This window comes from Sebastes fasciatus, chromosome 2 (genome assembly GCF_043250625.1).
Source record: "Sebastes fasciatus isolate fSebFas1 chromosome 2, fSebFas1.pri, whole genome shotgun sequence".
Lineage (NCBI taxonomy): Eukaryota > Metazoa > Chordata > Actinopteri > Perciformes > Sebastidae > Sebastes > Sebastes fasciatus.
The window spans coordinates 42836321-42857878 of NC_133796.1; the positions used below are offsets into that span (position 1 = coordinate 42836321).

General features: G+C 41.7%; 1 protein-coding gene across 5 annotated transcripts in view; it reads right to left on the minus strand.

The window, feature by feature from the left end:
- Nucleotides 1-11384, minus strand: part of samd4a (sterile alpha motif domain containing 4A) — a 110657-nt gene extending 99273 nt beyond the window's left edge. Inside the window, exons 1-2 of one of the 5 annotated variants that reach the window (XM_074624213.1) lie at nucleotides 11139-11371; nucleotides 9409-10102 (exon numbers count right to left, since the gene is read on the minus strand). In XM_074624213.1, the coding sequence (XP_074480314.1) occupies nucleotides 9409-9604 (196 nt within the window). In that variant the 5' untranslated portion in view covers nucleotides 9605-10102; nucleotides 11139-11371. Of the gene's footprint in view, nucleotides 1-9408; nucleotides 10103-11138 lie in introns of all 5 variants that reach the window. The other 4 variants (XM_074624197.1, XM_074624206.1, XM_074624189.1 and 1 more) reach the window with 4 other exon arrangements.
- Nucleotides 11385-21558: the final 10174 nt, after the last annotated feature.

Here is a 21558-nt window from a genome sequence, read left to right on the forward strand (position 1 = left end):
GTTGTGGGACCCTTGTTGGACTGACAGGCTTCTAGTGAAACATTACGCACACACGATTTTCATTCCCATCCAGACCACAGTGATTTTTGTAAGCCATTGTTTTACTGCTTAATATTTCGTTGAACATAACATTCTTGTCGCGGATCTTTCTCCGAGACAGTGTGATACTCCCACAGGGCTGGCTTTTTCTTTGGCTGGACACGTCAGAGTCGTGTCCAGCCAGTGGCTTCTTCTCCAAATCAGCAGCTGGATACTGTTGTCAGAGACCGACCACAAATAACCAACACAACATTTAGCCGGCGCAAAATTGATGCAACACAACAGATAAAAAACGGCCACTGCCATCGGTGAATGTCATCTTATTTGCCGATAGGCCAATGGCAGTCAACAAGGTGAATATTGGACGATACCGTTGATTTGCCGATAAATCAATGCATCCTTAATAAAAAACAAGTACATGGCCTAGACATGTTTTAAGATATATAAAAATACTCTGCTTGGAGTAATAATCTTATTAATGTATGATAAAATGTTTCCACAAAAAGTTCAAGCACAGTGAAACTTTCCTCCTTTAGCAAATAAATAAATGTGAAAACAGCCTTTGTGCACATACATCAATCTGCATGGTGAGGCTCAAACATTGAAATGAGGTAACAATATTCCAAGTCATATTTTTGAGTGAAGGGGGACTTTAATCCAACAGTTAACTAGCAGCAGTCTGTAGTACACTGTGTGATTTCTATGCATTACAAAAACAACCACAGCAAAAAGCATTTAACCAACATGGAGACCAAATCAAAGGCATTTTGGGATTACCAAACTGAAATGGATGATTTCTCAATGAAACACAGTGACAGCGACTGCTGCCGCTCATCCCAAACACAGAGCTCCGTCTCGGTCACCTTCAAGTGCTTCAACACAGCTGCTTGTACATATCGAATCCCTGCCTGCCTCCTTCCAGCTCAAACAGCCGTGCAGGCCAGGTCAGCAGTACGCCGCACCACACGAAAATAAAGTTAGTCATTCAGAACACCAGGCCCACTGTCCTGTCCTAACCCCACCCCTTACACTAACCCTACACCCGTCCTTCAGACTGCACTCTGCTCGCTATTCATGTCCTCTCTACTTGATCCCATATTGTCACTCTTGGGATTGTCTCAAAAGAAGTTTTGTTCCCCTTAAGGGGGGGGAGGAAAAACAGGAAGTTACATTCCTTAATAACCACAACTGAAATGCTGCAGGCTACAGATAACTCCTGTCAGAAATCACAGGAGAAAACCAGGTTTGAACTTTCACTTTGTGGTTTTCTCTGTCAAAAACAGTCAAATATGTGAGGTGATTTGGTAGGGATGATAATGAATGGCATCTCCCTTGTTGACTTAAGGTCTAAGCTCATCTGTAACACTGAGGCTTGAAATTGCACAAACTCTTAAAAGTAACCAAACTACACACGGGAGTCAAGGAACTAATGACAATCAAAAAAATCACATGAAAAACTACAATAAAAATGAATCCTGTGTGCTGCTACTCCGCCTGTCTTTCAGGGAGATAGCCGCCCCATTGACTACGATTGCATCTCAAGTTGCAAATAAAGTCGCATCACTCGCTGGGTCCCAAAACAAGGCCGCCTCTCAGCCGCTCAGAGAAGTAGGTCACTGAGGATTCCATTCATTTGTACACCACTTTCCAAATAGTTGCGCTTTTCTCCACTCAGCCCAAGACTTCCAGCTGCATGTTAACTCTTTAACAGCCAGCAGGTGAGCGATTTGTGGTTTTGCTCCTAAACTGACTGAGCCTATGGTGATTAACAATTAGGGGTGGGAAAAAAATCAATTCACCAATGTAGCACAATTTTTTATTTTATTTTTTAATTTGAAATAGATTTTTTAATGCCAGAGTCGATATATTTGCTTCATTTGAGTCTATACGGAGGTAGAAGGAAGTCACCGCTTTTATTATTGTACTCTGAGCAACGTGATGTCATATCTGTTCCATTTCCTTCAACCAAAACAAACCGCAGCGAGCCGAAACGTGGAAGGGTCAGCGTGTATACGACCTGCACCCTCCCATTTTATATCCAAACCCAAAAACACTTTGGGTTTCACACATTGACAGGAAAAGCAGAGCTAGACATCACGGCTAAAGCTGCATGCTAAATCTGTCACGGACAGGAAACGTTATCGTAGTTTGCCTGCCCGAGGATCTCAGGCAGGCAAACTCAGTATCTTCCTTTAAATCCCTTATTAAGAGTCACTTTTATATTAGGGCTTTTTCTAAACTGATGGTGCACTTTTATGTGATTTTATTGTATATATAGGATTTTATTTTGTTTAGTTTTTAAGTTCTGGGTGTTAATTATTTTCATTATGCTTTTATTGGAGAGCACTTCGTAACCTTGTTTTGAAAGCCTCCCGACCGCGGCCGGAGGGAACAGGGGAGACACCGGAGTTTTGGTCGGAGACGATAACGTTTCTCTCTGCGGAGCCCCGTCACTTCACAAGACACGGGAAACCTCTGTTGGTCTGGAGGAGCTGCAGCAGTTATTACTGCACAAACGTCCACTGAACATTCACTAGATATTCTCAGAGCTAAACTAACTCTTCTGCAGTGTGGAGTGAGCAGCATGCACGTGAGCATGGAGCGAAATAGCGAGAACGAGCGCGGTATGTGAGTGAAGGCAAGCAGAGGAGCAGAGTACAGCAGAGACTCTGGCCCTGGAGACCAAAGCTACGGTCTCCCCCGCGTCCAAGATACAACCAAGAGGTTTTGGTGCTTCACTGTAGTTTGTGTTGGAGTCTGAGTCTGAACAGCATAGCCACACGCGAGCGTGCATGGGACACCGACCCGCAATGATTTATACGTGTAAGAAGTTACAAACAGTCCCTTTAACAATGTGACAGAGATACTAAAAAGTTGCTTGCATGGATTTTTTTTAAGTTATTTTTAGACTTGCATTGTCAAAATTGTTTTTTTAAATGATCAAAATGCAGGTTTTATTCCTATTGTATGACAAGAAATTGTTCCAGGGCAGCAGCTTTTTAAAGAAAGATGAGCTTTTTAAGGAAGATTTCCAAAACAACTGAACAACAAGGATTACCGCAGAGCTTTTTAGAAATGTATCAAGAAAGACTTACAAAGCAGTAACACACACAAAAAACTAATATGCTTTTTAAAAGGTCTTTTATCCTCCTTGTATAGCTGTGGTAAGAAATAACTTCCAACTAGAAAATACCTCATAATCAATACAAGATCAGCATTGGCCCAGTAAAACAGCAGGCCGATATATCTGCCTTACTCTGGCACATAAGCACTCAAACAAGCTACCACATCATACCAGAAGGATCACGTAACCAGACAACCTTCTCAATCTCAATCTTTTCAGCAGCATGTGTCCTGACATTAAGTCTACAGCACTGAAAACGGGCCCGCTGATTCCATCTAACTGAGCTGAATCAGCGGACAGGAAGAGACCGCAAAATGACACAGGTGGGAGAAAACACAAGTGCGTGGCCCAAAATTTCCTCTGGAGGTACATAAGTCAGAAGTCCATTCAAATCTCCTTAAGCATGATTCCACTGGGACAAAGCTTGTTGCACAGAATATTTGAACCGACACATACTGAAATTACACAGTCATGCTTGTTGAAAATAGGGAAATATGCACACAGATATTCGGTAGGCATGATGTCCAGTTCTGAAAGCACATCAAAGATCTTTGCTGGGTGAAAAGTTTTTACCATTACCTTGTAATTTAATCATTACAGTAGACCCACTTGTTGAACTGTGTGTATTAACAATATTTTAAAGTTTCACAAGACTTGAAGCAACAGAGCTCATCACCAGACTGATTTGACCATGTCTGAAGGATGAGCAGCATGAGGGAAAGGCAAACCAACACATGGTTAAGACTAAACAGCTGTACTGTATGGAATGACTACATTGACATAAACAACATTATCTCAGTTACTGGAAGAACTCCACTTCAGATAAAACTGAATATAACTTTTTCACTATTAACAAAACAATTTCTTGAATAACCCGGTTTTCCATATACGATTCCACTGAACTAAGTTGTTTGCTTTGTAACTGCAATTTGATAGGTACAGATTGGACAAAAATAGAGTTCAACGTGTGCCAACTAAGCCCTGGGGCACACATACAACGCCAGGAGCGCGTGGCAGCTGCGTGGCGTGGTGGCTGCGTGATACATGCGTCGGGTGTTCACACTAGCTGCGTGTCGGCTGTGTGTCTGCTGCTGCGGTCAGCCCTTTCTTTCTACATAGAGTTTGCCTTTTAATGGCCATTTAACTTCATGGTAAATGTGATTTATATTTATTTTAGACAGAGAGAGGTTCAGAAACGTGTGGTAATTTGTAAATAATAGTAATAATCCACAATTAAAACTCCATACAATATTCATTCATGGAGCTCTCCAAGCCACTCTATGTTCTAGAAGACTGTCCGGCACATATTTCAGAATAAAAGCCTCGTGTTAACAAATTTGAAATAAATAGAAGGAATAAAAGCAGGAAGTTTTGATTTAAAAATAAGTCTTTACTCTTTTTCATCTCCATAACATATTCTACAGATAGACTCGAAACTCGAAACTGTAGTAAAGTCTTGCTGGTATGATGTTAATATACTGTCAATAGATCACCTTCACTGTCTGTGACATATTCTACAGATGTCTAGACATGGAAACTGTATTAATGTAGCTGATATGATGTTAGTATACAGTCACTAGATCACCTTCACTGTCTGTTGTTGCTATGAGACGCAGCTGAGACGCGCGCGGCTCGCCTCAAAAAAAAAAAAAAATAGGCGAGACCTCTATTCTATAAAAGAGACGCGCGACGCGCATCTCATGCGGGTAGTGTGGCTGCTCTAACCTGTTAACATGGATGCCGAAATTAAAAACAACACGTCACGCAGCCGCCACGCGCTCCTGACGTTGGATGTATGTCCACGCCGTAACAGCGTGGACACACATGCTGACTTGACTATGACTTGCCCCAAACTGCATGTGATTATCATAAAGTGGGCATGTCTGTAAAGGGGAGACTCGTGGGTACCCATAGAACCCATTTTCATTCACATGTCTGGAGGTCAGAGGTCAAGAGACCCCTTTGAAAATGGCTATGTCAGTTTTTCCTTGCCAGTATCTTCACTCTAGCTTTAAAACTGAGCCCCCTACAACCAAAAAATCGCAAGTTGCGTTAAAGGTCCCATATTATAAAAAAGTGAGATTTTCATGTTTTTTTATTATAAAGCATGCTTAAGTAAGGCTTAAGTAAATACTGTGAAAGTATCGAAACACTCAATCCACACACAGCCCCTTTTCAGAAACTCTCGTTTGAAACAAGCTGTCAGGATTTCTGCCCATTTGTGATGTCACGAATATACAATATTAAGACCCTTGACATCATTTTAAATGTAAACATTCTAAATGTGTGCCAGTTTATTCCTGGTTGCAGTGTATGTGAATGTCATCAGCCGACAGGAAGTAAACATGGACCCAAGCTGTTGCCTAGCAACGCAATTCTGTTGCAATTCCGTCAAAATGCGCTAAAACGGAGCGTTTCAGACAGAGGGTAAATACAGGCATATTCAGGCAGAGAGTATGACAAAAATAAAGGATTTTTTGAACATTAACGCATGTAAACATGTTCTAGTAGAAACACAAAATACAAGTATGAACCTGAAAATGAGCATAATATGGAACCTTTAATGCAAATCTTTGCTAAGCAATAAGCTGTAGGACAAGCTGAACAGCTGTCTGACACTATTTGAAAAAGAGTCCGATGACGTCAGATGAAGGACGCCTCCGCTTGATCTTACCAGAACTGATCAGATCAAAGAATCAACTAGAAAATTACAAGAGAATGTTCTTGAGTTAGGACTTCATATTAGTGTATTTGTATTAAAATATTAGTGTTTATGTAAATGTAGTCAGTGATTGCAAACTACAAGGTTACCTCACATAAATCCCTGACCTGATGACACAGAGAGAGCAGGCCATCATCATCAGTCTGTTCAGAGGCACAAAGCCTGAACAGTACATTTCTCTATGATCCAATCTGGTAATTATGTTTGGTGAAATCCTTCCTTCTGCTTCAGTTCATTCCTGACTGTACAAAGTAAAATAATAACACGAGCCTTAATGCTGAACCGGACTCATTTTAAGACACTGAATCAACTGATGCTTCTGTTTGAGTCGTCTGTTTGGGAATAATCTGGCTTCAGCAAACATGATTTGTAGTAAAGCAAGTAAGCTATAAACAGTTAAAAACGTGCAATTATGAAAATGAATTTGGTTCATCATTTGAAATAGGATGAGGTCACAGAATGTGCTGAGTGTGCAGCAAAAAGAAAAAAGCACCAGCATTATTTAGGTCTCATAACATAATTTGCTGCATAGATGTTTGCTAATGTCTTTATATTTCTTTTTACTGTCTGCAACACATTTAACTTTCAGAAAGCCACATTGCTAGTGTTAAATGAAGGATTTGTAAATCACAGTCAATTAAAACTAAATTATTAACATAATCAAGGCAAGTGTGACAATATCCTGTGATGTGGATTCCAGGTCTGTCCAGCCCCTCACCCTTGATGATAAATGACTCCATATCCACAGACATCCACCCTGTTAAAGTGTGAGTGTGCGCTACAAGCCTGCGCTACAAGCGTGCGCTACAAGCGTGCGCTACAAGCGTGCGCTACAAGCGTGCGCTACAGGGGTTTTCCGAATGCTTCGAAGCTTTGGTGGTGTCATGGAAATCAACCTCCAAATCAGTATTTGAATGCTTTGTCTATTTATAGATATATATATACACAGTATATACTGTATACAGTACATTATATACTGTATCTATATATAAAATAATGTATAAATCCCAAACTAACCCATGAAATAAGGAATAATCCCTCAACATCAATCATTATTAATATTCAACATTAATTATTATTAGTTATTCTCAGACGGATATCACTGTTTGTTACGTGTAGAGGTGCGTGTTTCTACAGTAGTGTGGCAGCGGCACTGTCCTGAAGCTTTGAATACTTTTGAATATTTCTCACTGAAACTTCAAGTCCAAAAAATGGTATTTGGGAAGGCCCTAGTGCGCTACAAGTGTACGCTACAAGTGTACGCTACAAGTGAAATTATTCTTTAACCCATAGACCTTTTTATTATGTTATTTTACACAAACAACCTAAACTACCCTCTTCCACCCACAGGTATAACCCCTTCATGTTTCATTTCCACCTAGACCATAAATCAGAGTCTTGCTAGCTCGGAAATTAAGTTTCACCAGAATATAAATGTGAATTATGACAGTGAGTCAAGTATCACCACAAAGATCCCAAGACAATGTCTCTTTGACTCACACATGATGCACTGTATTCTGACACATAAAAAGGAGATAAAAACCTGTTGTTGAGTTGTACGAAGACGTCAACACCCCCCCACCACCATCTCCCCGTGTCTTCAATCTGCTTTGATCTGTGATAGTATGAACCAGGCTGACTTTGGGAGGGGTCGACTGGGGAAACCTCATGTGAGCTTTGATGTCTCCGGCTTCATATTAAACAATAACAAAGAGCAGCCTGCATTAACTGCAGCCACTGCCCATTGTAAACCCTGATGGAAACTCTGTGTAATATGTGTGAGTGTCATTGCGGGGCAGGGCCATTATGTCACCCCAGTGTAAGCCAGCAGATGTGTTACTGCATACAGATGTTGCCATAGGTACACACAGACGCCTGCTCTCCATCGCAGCGGCAGCACTTCTTTCTATTTTTCATGAGCTCAGTTGGTTGCCAGGGTTTTTGTTTCCATGGCCACGCTGCAGTCTGATGCAACAAATCCCAGCCAGAACCCCCCTTGGGTGCCTTGGCGCGATACCAACCCAGAGAGAGCTACAGCGCTATAGGCTGGCACACTGACTGACTGACTGACTGACTGACTGACATCACCAGCCACGGTGCCAGCTGAGCTAACACTATACGCGACCCCAACCTCCTTCCACAATCATTTACTGACTACGGTTCAGCGCAACACTTTGCACAGTTTCATACCATCAGTGATTCAGCTATTTAATGGATCTGCAGGAATGTTTTGGACAGGAAATGTCTTCTAATGCTTGCATGGAGCCTGTATATGTGTGCGTGTTTGCTCCAGGGTCAGGGACTATAGTCCTTTGGGAAAACATGTCCTTGAAAGCCCTCTGCATATTTAAATGAGTGGGCAAAAGAGAAAAAAGTAGAAAGATTGGTGAATTTGACTGCTGTTTCTCTCTTTCTCAGAAAACAAATGAGTACGCAGCCTGAAGCAGAAGTAATGTGACAATAACTACGGTATCAACAATGAATATCATAAAAACTCAACTACTGAAGTGAAGAAGATGTATTGCTTGAAGACCAGAAGGGGAAAACAGCTATATTCTCATCTGTGCCTATTCCCAGTAGTCTGACATATGTTAAAATTAGGGCTGTCAATCGATTGAAATATTTAATCGCGATGAATTGTACATTTTTTATCTGTTCAAAATGTCCCTTAAATGGAAAGTATTTAATCCTCTTATCAACATGGGAGTGGGCAAATATGCTGCTTTATGCAAATGTATGTATATATTTATTTTTGGAAATCAATTAACAACACAAAACAATGACAGATATTGTCCAGAAACCCTCACAGGTACTACATTTAGCATAAAACAATATGCTCCAATCATAACATGGCAAACTGCAGCCCAACAGGCAACAACAGCTGTCAGTGTGTCAGTGTGCTGACTTGACTATGACTTGCCCCAAACTGCATGTGATGATCATAAAGTGGGCGTGTCCGTAAAGGGGAGACTCGTGGGTACCCATAGAACCCATTTTCACCCCTTTGAAAATGGCCATGCCAGTTTTCCTCGCCAAAATTTAGCGTACGTTTGGAGCGTTATTGAACGTCCTTTGCGGCAAGCTACTGTAACATGAGTGGTACTAATGGATTCCTTAGGTTTTTCTAGTTTTATAAGATGCCACTGTATTCACTCCAGCATTAAAACTGAGCCCACTAAACCAGGGGCTCGTCAGCTTTTTAAGAGGTTAATAAAAAATCGTAAGTTGCGTTAATGCATTAAAGAAATTAGTGGCATTAAAATGAATTTGCGTTAACGCATTATCGTATTAACTTTGACAGCCTTTGTTAAAATTAATCTACAAAATTAAGTGTTTATTTACCAATAACAAATGTATTATTTCATAGTTCCTTGCCCTCGTGATAAGACAAACCTAAGGACAAAATGCAGTCTGTGACAAACAAATGAATGATTCTGGTCTGTAAATGCCTGTAAATGGCTCTTCATCATGTCTTAGTGGATGATGTAGCAGCTGACAGTGTCTGAGCAGCTGGCTGTCCTACCTGGGTTGTTGGCCTCTCCCTCAAGGACCTGCAGTTCGGTGCACTCGGCGAGGGAGTGCTCCAGACAGAGCTGCAGGAAGCGGGCTTGGGTCCGGCTCACCCTCTTCAGCAGGGACAGCAGAGCCACCGTCTGTTCACACTCATTCCACCCCTTGAACCAGCTGGCTAGCACACCCACCTGATCACGAAACATCATGGTCTGCGATGCGGGGTGAAGGCTGGCTGACTGTGGTGGTGCCGGACTGGGCTGGGCTGAGAGGAGCGACCTCCCCAAAACTGATGGTTTGGGGTGAAACTGATGGGAGGATGACAGTGGTCTTATCGTTGATGTCAGTCAGTTGGTGAGGTTCAGCTGAAGCACTGGGATGCCATTCTTAGCTTTGCTGGCGGCAGGGATAGCAGTCACTGTTAGGCCTTCCGGTGCCAAAATGTGTTTTGCCCGCAGCCGGTGCTGGATATATTCCTGCTGGAGGGGGTTTTTGCTACGTCGTCTCCTGTCTGATAATCTCCCTTGGTGTGTGAGGGGGATGCCAGGCTCTCTTCTAGCTAGGCATTAGGTGATATGAGCTGCTCTCTGCTGCTTAGACGCTCCCAGAGGGATTGATATTCGATGAGTCAGCTTTCTTCCAGCACACGCTGTGTCACATCAGCTTCAGCCTCACTGGCATTTTTCTTCAGGGAATCCCTCTTAAGCCTGCAGGAGGATGTTAGAAGTTAGGGGAGGCATGAAAAACATATTTATAACAGACAATGTGGGCTCTTTGTACACGCCTCTCCCTCTCTTTCATACATATGCAATGACTTTTACAGTGCACTAGAGAACACAGCCTCACTAGAAATGCGACAGTGTCCCTGTTGCTTCAGCTCTGCAGACTTTGTGCTGCTGCAATAGGGGGGGAAACAGCCTTCAAAGACTCATACATGGCTTTATAGGTCGCCTCTTGACCATCGCCTGTGCGCATAGGCCTGTGGCATTCACCGCCGAGACAAAAATAAATTATTTTCGTTTCTGGTATCCACCCATTCCTAAAAATACAGCTGTCGGTACTACTGGCGCTGCATCCCACAATGTTCCAAAGGAAGGACGCCGGGTTACCGACGGCGGCCGTTGGCAGGGCGGCGTACTGCTGGGACTTTAGCAGCGACTTCCTCCGTTATTTTAATAACAGCTTAGTCTTCTTTGAAACCGAGAACTGTCTGCAGTAGTGAGCTTTCAGCCAGAAGAGAGTGCGCTAGGAGCAGACTGTAGGAGCACACTGAGCGTTAGCCGCCGTCTAAAACTGTCACTTTGCTTCATCAGCACACAGAGAATGACCGTTGGGGTGTGTGTGTGTGTGTGTGTGTGTGTGTGAGAGAGAGAGCAGTTTGTAAAAAGAATAACCTTCTATCTACAACTTCCCATCAAAGAACTATGGAACTTTAACCGAAGTTAGCAAAGTTACACATCCAAACACCGTCAGCAGAAACATGAACTATGAATCCCCACTAACCCACTACTACTACAATAACCCACTAACCGTTAACACAGATGAACGAGCTCGTTACTGGTAAAAGATTGGATTTTTAACAACAAGTATGGTTGTGATAGATAGCAGGTTAGGGTTTCTTTCTTTGATAAATACTGAAGCCGAAAGGGAGAGTGGACAAAACAACAAAATCTTTTTTTAGAAACTTCAGTTTGAATGTTGGAATTGTGCGAGAACCGGTGAACCGAGCTCGGTGCTTCTCACCTCCTGGAGCAGTGTGCATCGCTGGCTTGGTCTCAGGACCGGTTGGGTCTGTCTCGGTACCGGCGGCAGGCTCAGCTTGTTCCGGGGAGCGGTGCCCCTTCACTCCGGCTCTGTGGGATTTGCCATCTTGACTAACTTTTCCTCAGTCTCTCCCCAGCAGACGGCCTGCTTGGCTGCTCTGGTCTGGAATAAACTAAAGCAGCACAGTCAAGATGGACGGAAGCTGTGCATGATTTCCGCTGAAAGCTTTCAAAATAAAATACTGCAGTGCGGCGAAACCAAATCCTACAACAATACTAACCCTTTAAAGCTTCAGTAGGCAGAAAGTTTTTCGCATCATTGGGTAAAAATTCCATAATAACCTTTCAGCATATTGTAATTCAAGTGTTCTGAAAGAAAACTATACTTCTGCTCCTCCTCATGGCTCTATTTTCAGGCTTTAGAACATCTAGCCCACGTGACAAGAGACTTTGACCAATCGCAGTCCATTTCAGAGAGAGAGCGTTCCTATTGGCTGTGCTCCAGCTGGTGGGCGGTGCTTGGTATTTCCTCGGCAGATCTCAACATGGCTGCCAGGTCACAAACTTTCTCATTTTACAGCTAAACCGTGCACTACAAGATGATTCTGAGAACATCTGAGGAGAGAAATAGGCATTACAGTAACAGAATATTGATTCATATTTGATCAGCGCTGCCGAGTTTGACCGTTTGATCGGAGTTTGCTAGTGATTGACAGCTGTTCAGAGACGGCAGACTCCAGCTCGGCTCTAATTGGTTGTTTTCCTCCGGTCTGTGAAATCTTGCAGATGCCATTAGGAACAGAGGCACATGATTTTTTTCAGATTACCAGTCTCATGCACTATTGTGATGATATAGTATAAAAGTAACTTTTTTAATCATATTTGCTCCATTTCTACTCCCTGCTGCTTTAAAGGGACTATTTGTAACTTTCAGAAATGCTTCTTAACAGCGACACCTGTGGCCGTGAAATCAACGAAAGTCAGCGTCAAGCTCGCGCTTGCTCGCTCTAAATATACCTGAACGAGCATCGCTCAAAACAGTGAGGCGACACACGTCAGCTAAAACCACAATATCACTCTATATTTCAGCTGCTTGGCAGTAATGTTAGCTGACCAGACGAAGGTCTCTCCATGAACATGATTTACATCTGATCTTAGTGTTGGCTTTTACTGCCTCAGCGCAGGCTGATGCAGCGGGGCTCTGCAACGCGTCTCCCTGCTCTCTCCGCCCGCAGCCGGAGAGAGCAGGGAGACACCGGCACCTGGTCGGTAACGAGACAATAACGTTACTAGCTGAGGAGCTCCGTCACTTCACAAGACACGGGAAACCTCTGTTGGTCTGGAGGAGCTGCAGCATTTTTTTTCTGCACAAACGTCCACTGTACATTCACTAGATATTCTCAGAGCTAAACTAACTCTTCTGCAGTGTGGAGTGAGCGCGCGTTCACGTCTAGAGGTGGAGCGAGCTGAGAACGCGCGCGCTCTCAGAGCGAAGGCAGGCAGGCAGAGTTGGAGAGGCAGCGGCCACACGCGAACGCGCATGTGTGGCGACCCGCTACATTTATACGCTTAAAAAGTTACAAATAGTCCCTTTAAGTACAATTTTATTTCAAACAAATTATTTCTACACTGTTGTAAAAGATGGAAGTACTTCTTCCACCACTGTACATAATCTTAATCTCACTATTTTGGTGTTTATAGTTGTATGTAACCTCCAACACCGTTTGACAGATACCAACGGTTACTATTATTTTGAAGGGAGGACCATGTCAACTTCCGGCTACCTTTTGGCCGCCTTGATGTAGGGAGGCTCGCGCTGCTCGTTTCCACATGCTAATCATTAACAGCGGAGCATTACGTCAGGGGCTTGGCAGCGCGAGGAAGCACCAAAATAGAGAGAGAGAGAGAGAGAGAGAGAGAGAGAGAGAGAGAGATGTATTATTGATTTCACAGCTATAGTAAGGCCTACTAGCTTCTTTATGGCTTGTAATTTAACATTTAAAAAACATATGATGAGTTTCAGTGATGGGGGTCAGTAGCCTAGGCCAAGCTTTTTCATGTCACAGACCCCTAAACTGACACAACTAGACCCTGGACCCCCATTTGATAAGATTTTGATCTAGGCTAGATCAAAATCTTATCAAATGGGGGTCCAGGGTCTAGTTGTGTCAGTTACACATTTAACAGCAAAAGTCATATCAGAGGGGGGACCCTAGATTCTAGGGTCCCCCCTCTGATATGACTTTTGCTGTTAAATGTTTTATTATAGAAAGTGAATTAAACCCATGACCAAAATAGTCAAACATTCTGTCAGTGTGTGTTCCTAAATTATTTGCTTTTTTTGCTGGGGACTCCCTGGAACCCCCAAAAGGACCCCTGATGGTCCCCGGACCCCAATTTGAGAACCACTGACCTAGGCTACATTTATTCAAGTAGTGTACTTAAGTACAATGTTGCCGCTTTACTTAAGTATTTCCATTTTATGCTACTTTCTACTCCGACTACTCCACTACATTTATTTTTAAAGCTTTAGGTTACTAGTTTCTTTTCAGATTTTAGATTATTATTTATTAATATAAAATATAAATTAAAAAAAGAATGATGATCTATTATTATAGATTAACCCTCATCCTACCAACATATTTAACATAAAATGACTACCGACTGGGGTCCCTGGGGACCCCAAGAATAAACTACTGTAAAAAACAACCATCGTAGCAAAATCTTAACCTATTTCTTCTCAAACATTATTAGTTATGTAATTAATTTCATCTGAAGAAAAAAAACACACATTATTATTATTTTAGGAAGGTTACAGTTAATTTGCATATTGTATGAAATAACAATAGACAGAGCACATGAGGAGATCTGTATCTGTCTCCTTCACAGTGACTGACTGAGTGCCCCTGTACCCCCTGATAGTGTCCCCTTCTTTAAATTAGGACCCATTTGATCTATCTATTCTATAAAACAGAAACAGAAAACAATGATATGACATCATTAGGAACAAATTGTTTGACAAAGTCATGAAAAAATAGAATGATAGAATAAAGTGCGTATGAGATATGACAACAAGTATAAATGGGGTCTGAGGGGACCCCCATTGGTAGGATGAGGGTTAAGCTAGCCAGAAGTAGGCTTTATAAAGTAATTCAAATGAGCTCCACCTTTACCTACATCAATATTAAAGAAATGAACACATTAATGCATCAATAATTATAATTCACAAATATGACCATTCTGCATAATGAGCATGTTTACTCTTCGTACTTTAATATATTTTGATACAAATAATGTTGTGCTTTTACTCAAGTCAAATTCTGAATGCAGGACTTTTACTTGTGAGTAGGCCCAACATTTTAAACTACTAAAATCACACTGTGTTTCCTCCACGACCCAACCGCGGATAAGCGGTTGAAGATGAGGTGGGTTTGTTTTAATATCACACTGTAAAATACTCCACTACAAGTAGGCTAGTAGTAGTGGTAGTAGGCTAGTAGTAGTAGTAGTAGTAGTAGTAGGCTAGTAGTAGTAGTAGTAGTAGTAGTAGGCTAGTAGTAGTAGTAGTAGGCTAGTAGTAGTAGTAGTAGTAGTAATAGCAGTAGGCTAGTAGTAGTAGGCTAGTAGTAGTAGTAGTAGTAGTAGGCTAGTAGTAGTAGTAGCAGTAGTAGTAGTAGGCTAGTAGTAGTAGTAGTAGTAGTAGTAGGCTAGTAGCAGTAGTAGGCTAGTAGTAGTAGTAGTAGTAGTAGCAGTAGGCTAGTAGTAGTAGTAGTAGGAGGCTAGCAGTAGTAGTAGTAGTAGTAGTAGCAGTAGCAGTAGTAGCAGTAGGCTAGTAGTAGTAGGCTAGTAGTAGTAGTAGTAGTAGTAGTAGTAGTAGTAGTAGTAATAGTAGGCTAGTAGTAGTAGTAGTAGTAGTAGTAGGCTAGTAGTAGTGGTAGTAGTAGTAGTAGGCTAATAGTAGTAGTAGTAGTAGTAGTAGTAGGCTAGTAGTAGTAGTAGTAGTAGTAATAGTAGGCTAGTAGTAGAAGTAGTAGTAGTAGAAGGCTAGTAGTAGCAGTAGTAGTAGGCTAGTAGTAGTAGTAGTAGGCTAGTAGTAGTAGTAGTAGTAGTAGTAGGCTAGTAGTAGAAGTAGTAGTAGTAGAAGGCTAGTAGTAGCAGTAGTAGTAGGCTAGTAGTAGTAGTACTAGTAGGCTAGTAGTAGTAGTAGTAGTAGTACTAGTAGGCTAGTAGTAGTAGTAGTAGGCTAGTAGTAGTAGTAGTAGTCTAGTAGTAGTAGTAGTAGTAGTAGTAGTAGTCTAGTAGTAGTAGTAGTAGTAGCAGTAGGCTAGTAGTAGTAGGCTAGTAGTGGAAGTAGTAGTCAAGTAGTAGTAGTAGTAGTAGTAGTAGTACTAGTAGGCTAGTAGTAGTAGTAGTAGTAGTAGTCTAGTAGTAGTAGTAGTAGTAGTAGTAGTCTAGTGGTAGTAGTAGTAGTAGTAGTAGTAGAAGTCGTAGTAGTACTAGTAGGCTAGTAGTAGAAGTAGTAGTAGTAGAAGGCTAGTAGTAGTAGTAGTAGTAGGCTAGTAGTAGTAGTAGTAGTAGTAATAGTAGTCTAGTAGTAGTAGTAGTAGTAGCAGTAGGCTAGTAGTAGTAGTAGTAAATGGACTTGGACTTGGACTTATATAGCGCTTTTCTAGTCTTCCGACCACTCAAAGCGCTTTACACTACATGTCAGTATTCACCCATTCACACACACATTCATACACTGATGGCAGAGGCTACTAAGGTGCCAACTTTGCCCATCAGGATTTAATCTAAATACTCATTCACACACCGATGGCTATGCCTCCGGGAGCAATTTTGGGGTTAAGTGTCTTGCTCAAGGACACATCGACATGTGACCCGGAGCAGCCGGGGATCGAACCACCGACCTTCCGATTGGTGGACAACCTGCTCTACCCTCTGAGCCACAGACGCCCGTAGTAGGCTAGTAGTGGAAGTAGTAGTCAAGTAGTAGTAGTAGTAGTAGTAGTAGTAGTAGTAGTAGTAGTAGTAGGCTAGTAGTAGTAGTAGTAGTCTAGTAGTAGTAGTAGTAGTAGTAGTAGTAGTAGTACTAGTAGGCTAGTAGTTGTAGTAGTAGTAGAAGTCTAGTAGTAGTAGTAGTAGTAGTAGTAGTAGTAGGCTAGTAGTAGTAGTAGTAGTAGTAGTAGTAGTAGTAGTAATAGTAGTAGTAGGCTAGTAGTAGTAGTCCTGCATTCCAAACCCTACTTACTGTAAATGTAACCCACCCAAAATTTTCATCAACATTATCATCATAATGTGACATGTAGCATAATTATACAAGCTCACTTGAATTTAAGTTTGGAAGAAATGTGTTAAGTGTTAAATTGTAAATTTATAATTTCTGAGTTTTCTATTTCACTGCCTAATCAGACACAGATAGTCCAGGCTAAGCCACTTTGTTTTACTGGAGTCATTTATTTTCAACATTTTGCAGCAGTTGGCAAACGCTGGGTGGTAATGACCTGTAGGTGGCAGCTGCGCAGCGCGGTGTCATCTTTTCGCTGCTTGCTGTATAGGGAGAAGACGAGAAGTTAGCTCTCTGTAAGAAAAGGAACATAAGATCCAGGGGCCTCATGTATAAACGGAGCGCACGTACTAAAATGTTGCGTACGCTGTATTTCACGCTCACGCCGGGATGTATAAAAATCAACGTGATGTGAGAATGTGCGGACCGTGCCGCAAACTCTAGACCAGTCGTGAGAATGTGCGGGCCATCCTCCAAACTCTGTCATCTGGCAGTGTCAAACTACAACATACTGAAACTCGCTAAATGTGTAAAAATATTTTTTCCACTCAACTTACTGAGCTTTATTTATGATGTGGGATAAAAAAAAAACAACACATATTTTTTAACTAGTTTGCGCATAATGTTTAACATCACAAAGGCACAACAAAAACACATTTAAACTAATTTCCCAGAGATGACATGCCTTAACCACTGTGCCACAAACAAAATCGATTGCTGCACAATGTGGCAAACCACCGTGGTGAGCCTGTGTCCGGTGAGTGTGTGTGTGTTGTCTTTCAATGTATGAAATTTATGCTAACTGTTGTTGCATACTATTAGTTAAGATATTAAAAAGTTCTGTGGCCAGTGTTTAATGACTTTACCTTGGTTAAGTTTGGTTTTTAGCTCACATGTATGAAGGTGTAATGTGTTTGAGTCCAGTCTGTTTGTAACTAAGAGCCGCGGTGTTTTTTTTTCTTTTCACTGCTTGCTGTAAAGGTAGAAGACGATAAGTTAGCTCTCTGGAAGAAAAGGAAAATAAGATCCAGACCTGGGGATTTTCCAACGTGGTGTCTGAAACCTGTTATCTGTAGAAATAGGCCGGACTGTGAGAGAGGTTGGTGGTGACCTGGGGCTTCATGTATAAAAGACTGCGCAGCTTTCACACTGGAAGATGGCGTACTCACAAAATTGGAAAAGTACATACGCACAGAAATTTTCACATGTATAAAACCGTGCGTACGCCTGTTCCTGCGCACCTTTCCTTTATACATCCCAATTGACGGGAAATTGAGCGCAGCTGCACATGCCACTTGGTCTGCCTTGTCTCCTCCCATTAATAACTATGCAAATTACTATAAAAACGCACCATGCTGTCACTTATTGTCCAAATAACAACGGCAAATCACGCTGGAAAAGGAACAAAAAAGAAGAATTTCACAGAGTGTGAAATTGAAGTGTTTGTTACTGAGGTGGAAGCTAGAAAACATATTTTATTTGATGGTCTTTCATCAGGAACCAGTAACAAACACAACGTGTCTCCACAGCAGCTGACCTTGCTCTCCCGAAGGCTTCCGAAGGCGCACGGTCAGCTGCGCCCCGTGCCTCGACTGCTGAGGGGCGCCGGTCTGGCCGCGTCCTCACTAAATATATACTATACGCTGTGCTGGAGTCACAGAGAGAGATTGTCAATACAATGAAGGATATATATAGATATATCTATATATATGCAACGAATTAAAAAGGATGAATGACGTTCTTGGTGGGATAAGTCATATATTAAAAGAACTTGTTGAAAAATAAATGTTTGTCTCAACTCACCTCGTTGCTTTACATTCTGTGTATCTCATCTAAACGGCGCCGTATAGCTGCTGCATTTGGCTCATTGTTAGGTGTGCCAGGGTCTGGTTCATCCATGTCATCTCGGGGAAATTAGTTTAAATGTGTTTTTGTTGTGCCTTTGTGATGTTAAACATTATGCGCAAACTAGTTAAGAAATATGTGGGTTTTTTTTTATCCCACATCATAAATAAAGCTCAGTAAGTTGAGTGGAAAAATTATTTTTACACATTTAGCGAGTTTCAGTACGTTGTAGTTTGACACTGCCAGATGACAGAGTTTGGAGGACGGCCTGCACATTTTCACGACTGGTCTAGAGTTTGCGGCACGGTCCACACATTCTCACGTCACGTTGATTTTTATACATCCCGGCGTGAGCGTGAAACACAGCGTACGCAACATTTTAGTACGTGCGCACCGTTTATACATGAGGCCCCTGGTGGTGTGAAGGAGGAGCGGAGCGTTTCCACTCTACATAGATTTGTACAGCCAGGAGCGACCGTGGCTGGTGGATTGCAGATCTGGATTCTGGACTCCAGGCCTGAGCGGGACTTGGCTTTCATTCCTACTATTACACCAGTAAGATCCTACCATGATTTGGGATTGGGAAGACCACCTCTAAAATGACTTTTGGACTGAGCTAAAATAAGGACTGTAGTTGTGCAGAACTAAATTAAGAGACTAAAGCTGCAGAAAAACTTCAACATTTTCTGTACAGATTTTTAATTTTAATTTTATTTATTCATTTGTTATTTTTTTTCATTCTGAGTTAATGTGGGGGTTGATTGTTGAAAGTTTCAATAACATTGGTACAGAAAAAGGTATTGTGTGTTTATGTATTATTTCTCTGAGTGAAGTCAATCATTATCTACAGCCAAAGACCAATTACATATTCAGTGTAAATACATTGTCTTTATCCTCGAACCCAGATATCACTTTAGGATTAACTGTGGTAATCCCAGACCTTGAGATTTATTTTTTTTAGTTATTGTTAGAGGCATATTTAGACTTGGTTACATAAGTAAAATAAGTATTATCAGCACACTGACACACTGACAGCTGTTGTTGCCTGTTGGGCTGCAGTTTGCCATGTTATGATTTGAGCATATTTTTATGTTAAATGCAGTACCTGTGAGGGTTTCTGGACAATATCTGTCATTGTTTTGTGTTGTTAATTGATTTACAATAATAAATATATACATACATTTGCATAAAGCAGCATATTTGTCCACTCCCATGTTGATAAGAGGATTAAATACCTGACAAATCTCCCTTTTAAGGTACATTTTGAACAGATAAAAAATGTGTGATTAATTTGTGATTAATCGTGATTTACTATGGACAATCATGCAATTAATCGCAATTAAATATTTGAATCAATTGACAGCCCTAATTGGATGTGAATGTTTGTGATAAACTGAAGGATGAAGTGTTCCTTTATGTGTTGAGAAAATCCTCCTCCTTCTGAAGCTAAATAAAGTCTTTAACAAGACTCGGTCAAAACTGAGTATATGTCTGGACCGTATATGGTCAGCATGTGAATTTGTGGCTAAATTGTTACACAAATAGTCAGTGGTCATGTCTATAATGTTTTGTGAACAGTTTTTTCCACTTATATCTTAATGTTTGATTGAAAGACAACTTATAATGAAGCAAATGACATTCAGTTATATTAAATGGTAACATTTACTAGTCAGTTTATTATACATTTTATACAAGGTGAAAAGGTATTAGCATGACATACAGCATGCAAGGTTAAAAGTATTTCAGTTTTTTATTAAAGCATGTGTATCAAAAGCATTCATCATATAAGTGGTGTGTAACAATATATACATACTTCGCGAAAGTTTATCAGCGTAGAGATTCTCCCGCTGTCATCACTGACGTTGCTGCTTCCGTATTTATTCCTAGATGGAGTGTTGATGGAGCAGCTACAATGTTAGCATAGCCTGGCACTGATCGATCCAAACTCCATTCAGAAAACAAGCATTTTAAAAGGAGTTTGCTTGTCATGTTGCAGACAGACCTGACGAAGCATGAATTCAGACTTTTAATAATCGACATCATAACGTCGTTGTTTCGGCATCATTTGATCCGTTTATTGCAATCAAATCACAGCACAGTCTGTTTATTTTGGGTTCATACCGCAGTAGCGACGTGTGGCTGATAGATACAGTCAGTTCAATGGTGTATGTGAATATAGCTCACTGCCGGGTGACGTTATGAACCCAGAGACGACAGCGTTTGGTTTTTTGACATATCTGGGACTTCCACAACATGTACAAAGCAGCAACAGTGGTTATTTCTTCCATGGTTGATGGAGGAAATGAATGACACAATACAAAGCAACAACATAACGTAACTTAAACGAACATAAACAATAGCATATGCACAACAACAACACGATGTAATGATACATTGAACCACTGACACGCTCCCCAGAAAACATAAACACAGAACTGTTCTCCGCCTTTTCATTTTGAAAGAGCAACGACCAATGAGGAAACTCCAACAGTCGGCCGTCCAACTTTACGTAACTTCATCACTCAGTCACTCAGTCACTCAGTCAGTCAGTCACTCAGTCAGACACTCAGTCAGTCACTCAGTCCGACAGTCACTCAGTCACTCAGTCACTCAGTCTGTCAGTCACTCAGTCAGACAGTCACTCAGTCAGTCAGTCAGTCAGTCACTCAGTCACTCAGTCTGTCAGTCACTCAGTCAGACAGTCACTCAGTCAGACAGTCACTCAGTCACTCAGTCAGACAGTCACTCAGTCACTCAGTCACTCAGTCAGTCAGTCACTCAGTCAGTCACTCAGTCAGTCACTCAGTCAGTCAGTCACTCAGTCAGTCAGTCACTCAGTCAGACAGTCAGTCAGTCAGACAGACAGTCTGTCAGTCACTCAGTCAGACAGTCAGTCACTCAGTCAGACAGACAGTCTCTCAGTCAGTCAGTCAGTCAGTCAGTCAGTCAGTCAGTCAGTCAGTCAGTCACTCACTCAGTCAGTCAGTCAGACAGTCACTCAGTCTGTCAGTCACTCACTCACTCAGTCAGTCAGTCAGTCAGTCAGTCAGTCAGTCACTCAGTCAATCAGTCAGTCAGTCAGTCAGTCAGTCAGTCAGTCAGTCAGACAGACAGACAGTCAGTCACAGTCAGTTACTCACTCAGTCACTCAGTCAGTCACTCAGTCAGTCAGTCACTCACTCAGTCAGTCAGTCAGTCACTCAGTCAGACAGTCACTCAGTCACTCAGTCACTCAGTCACTCAGTCACTCAGTCACTCAGTCTGTCAGTCA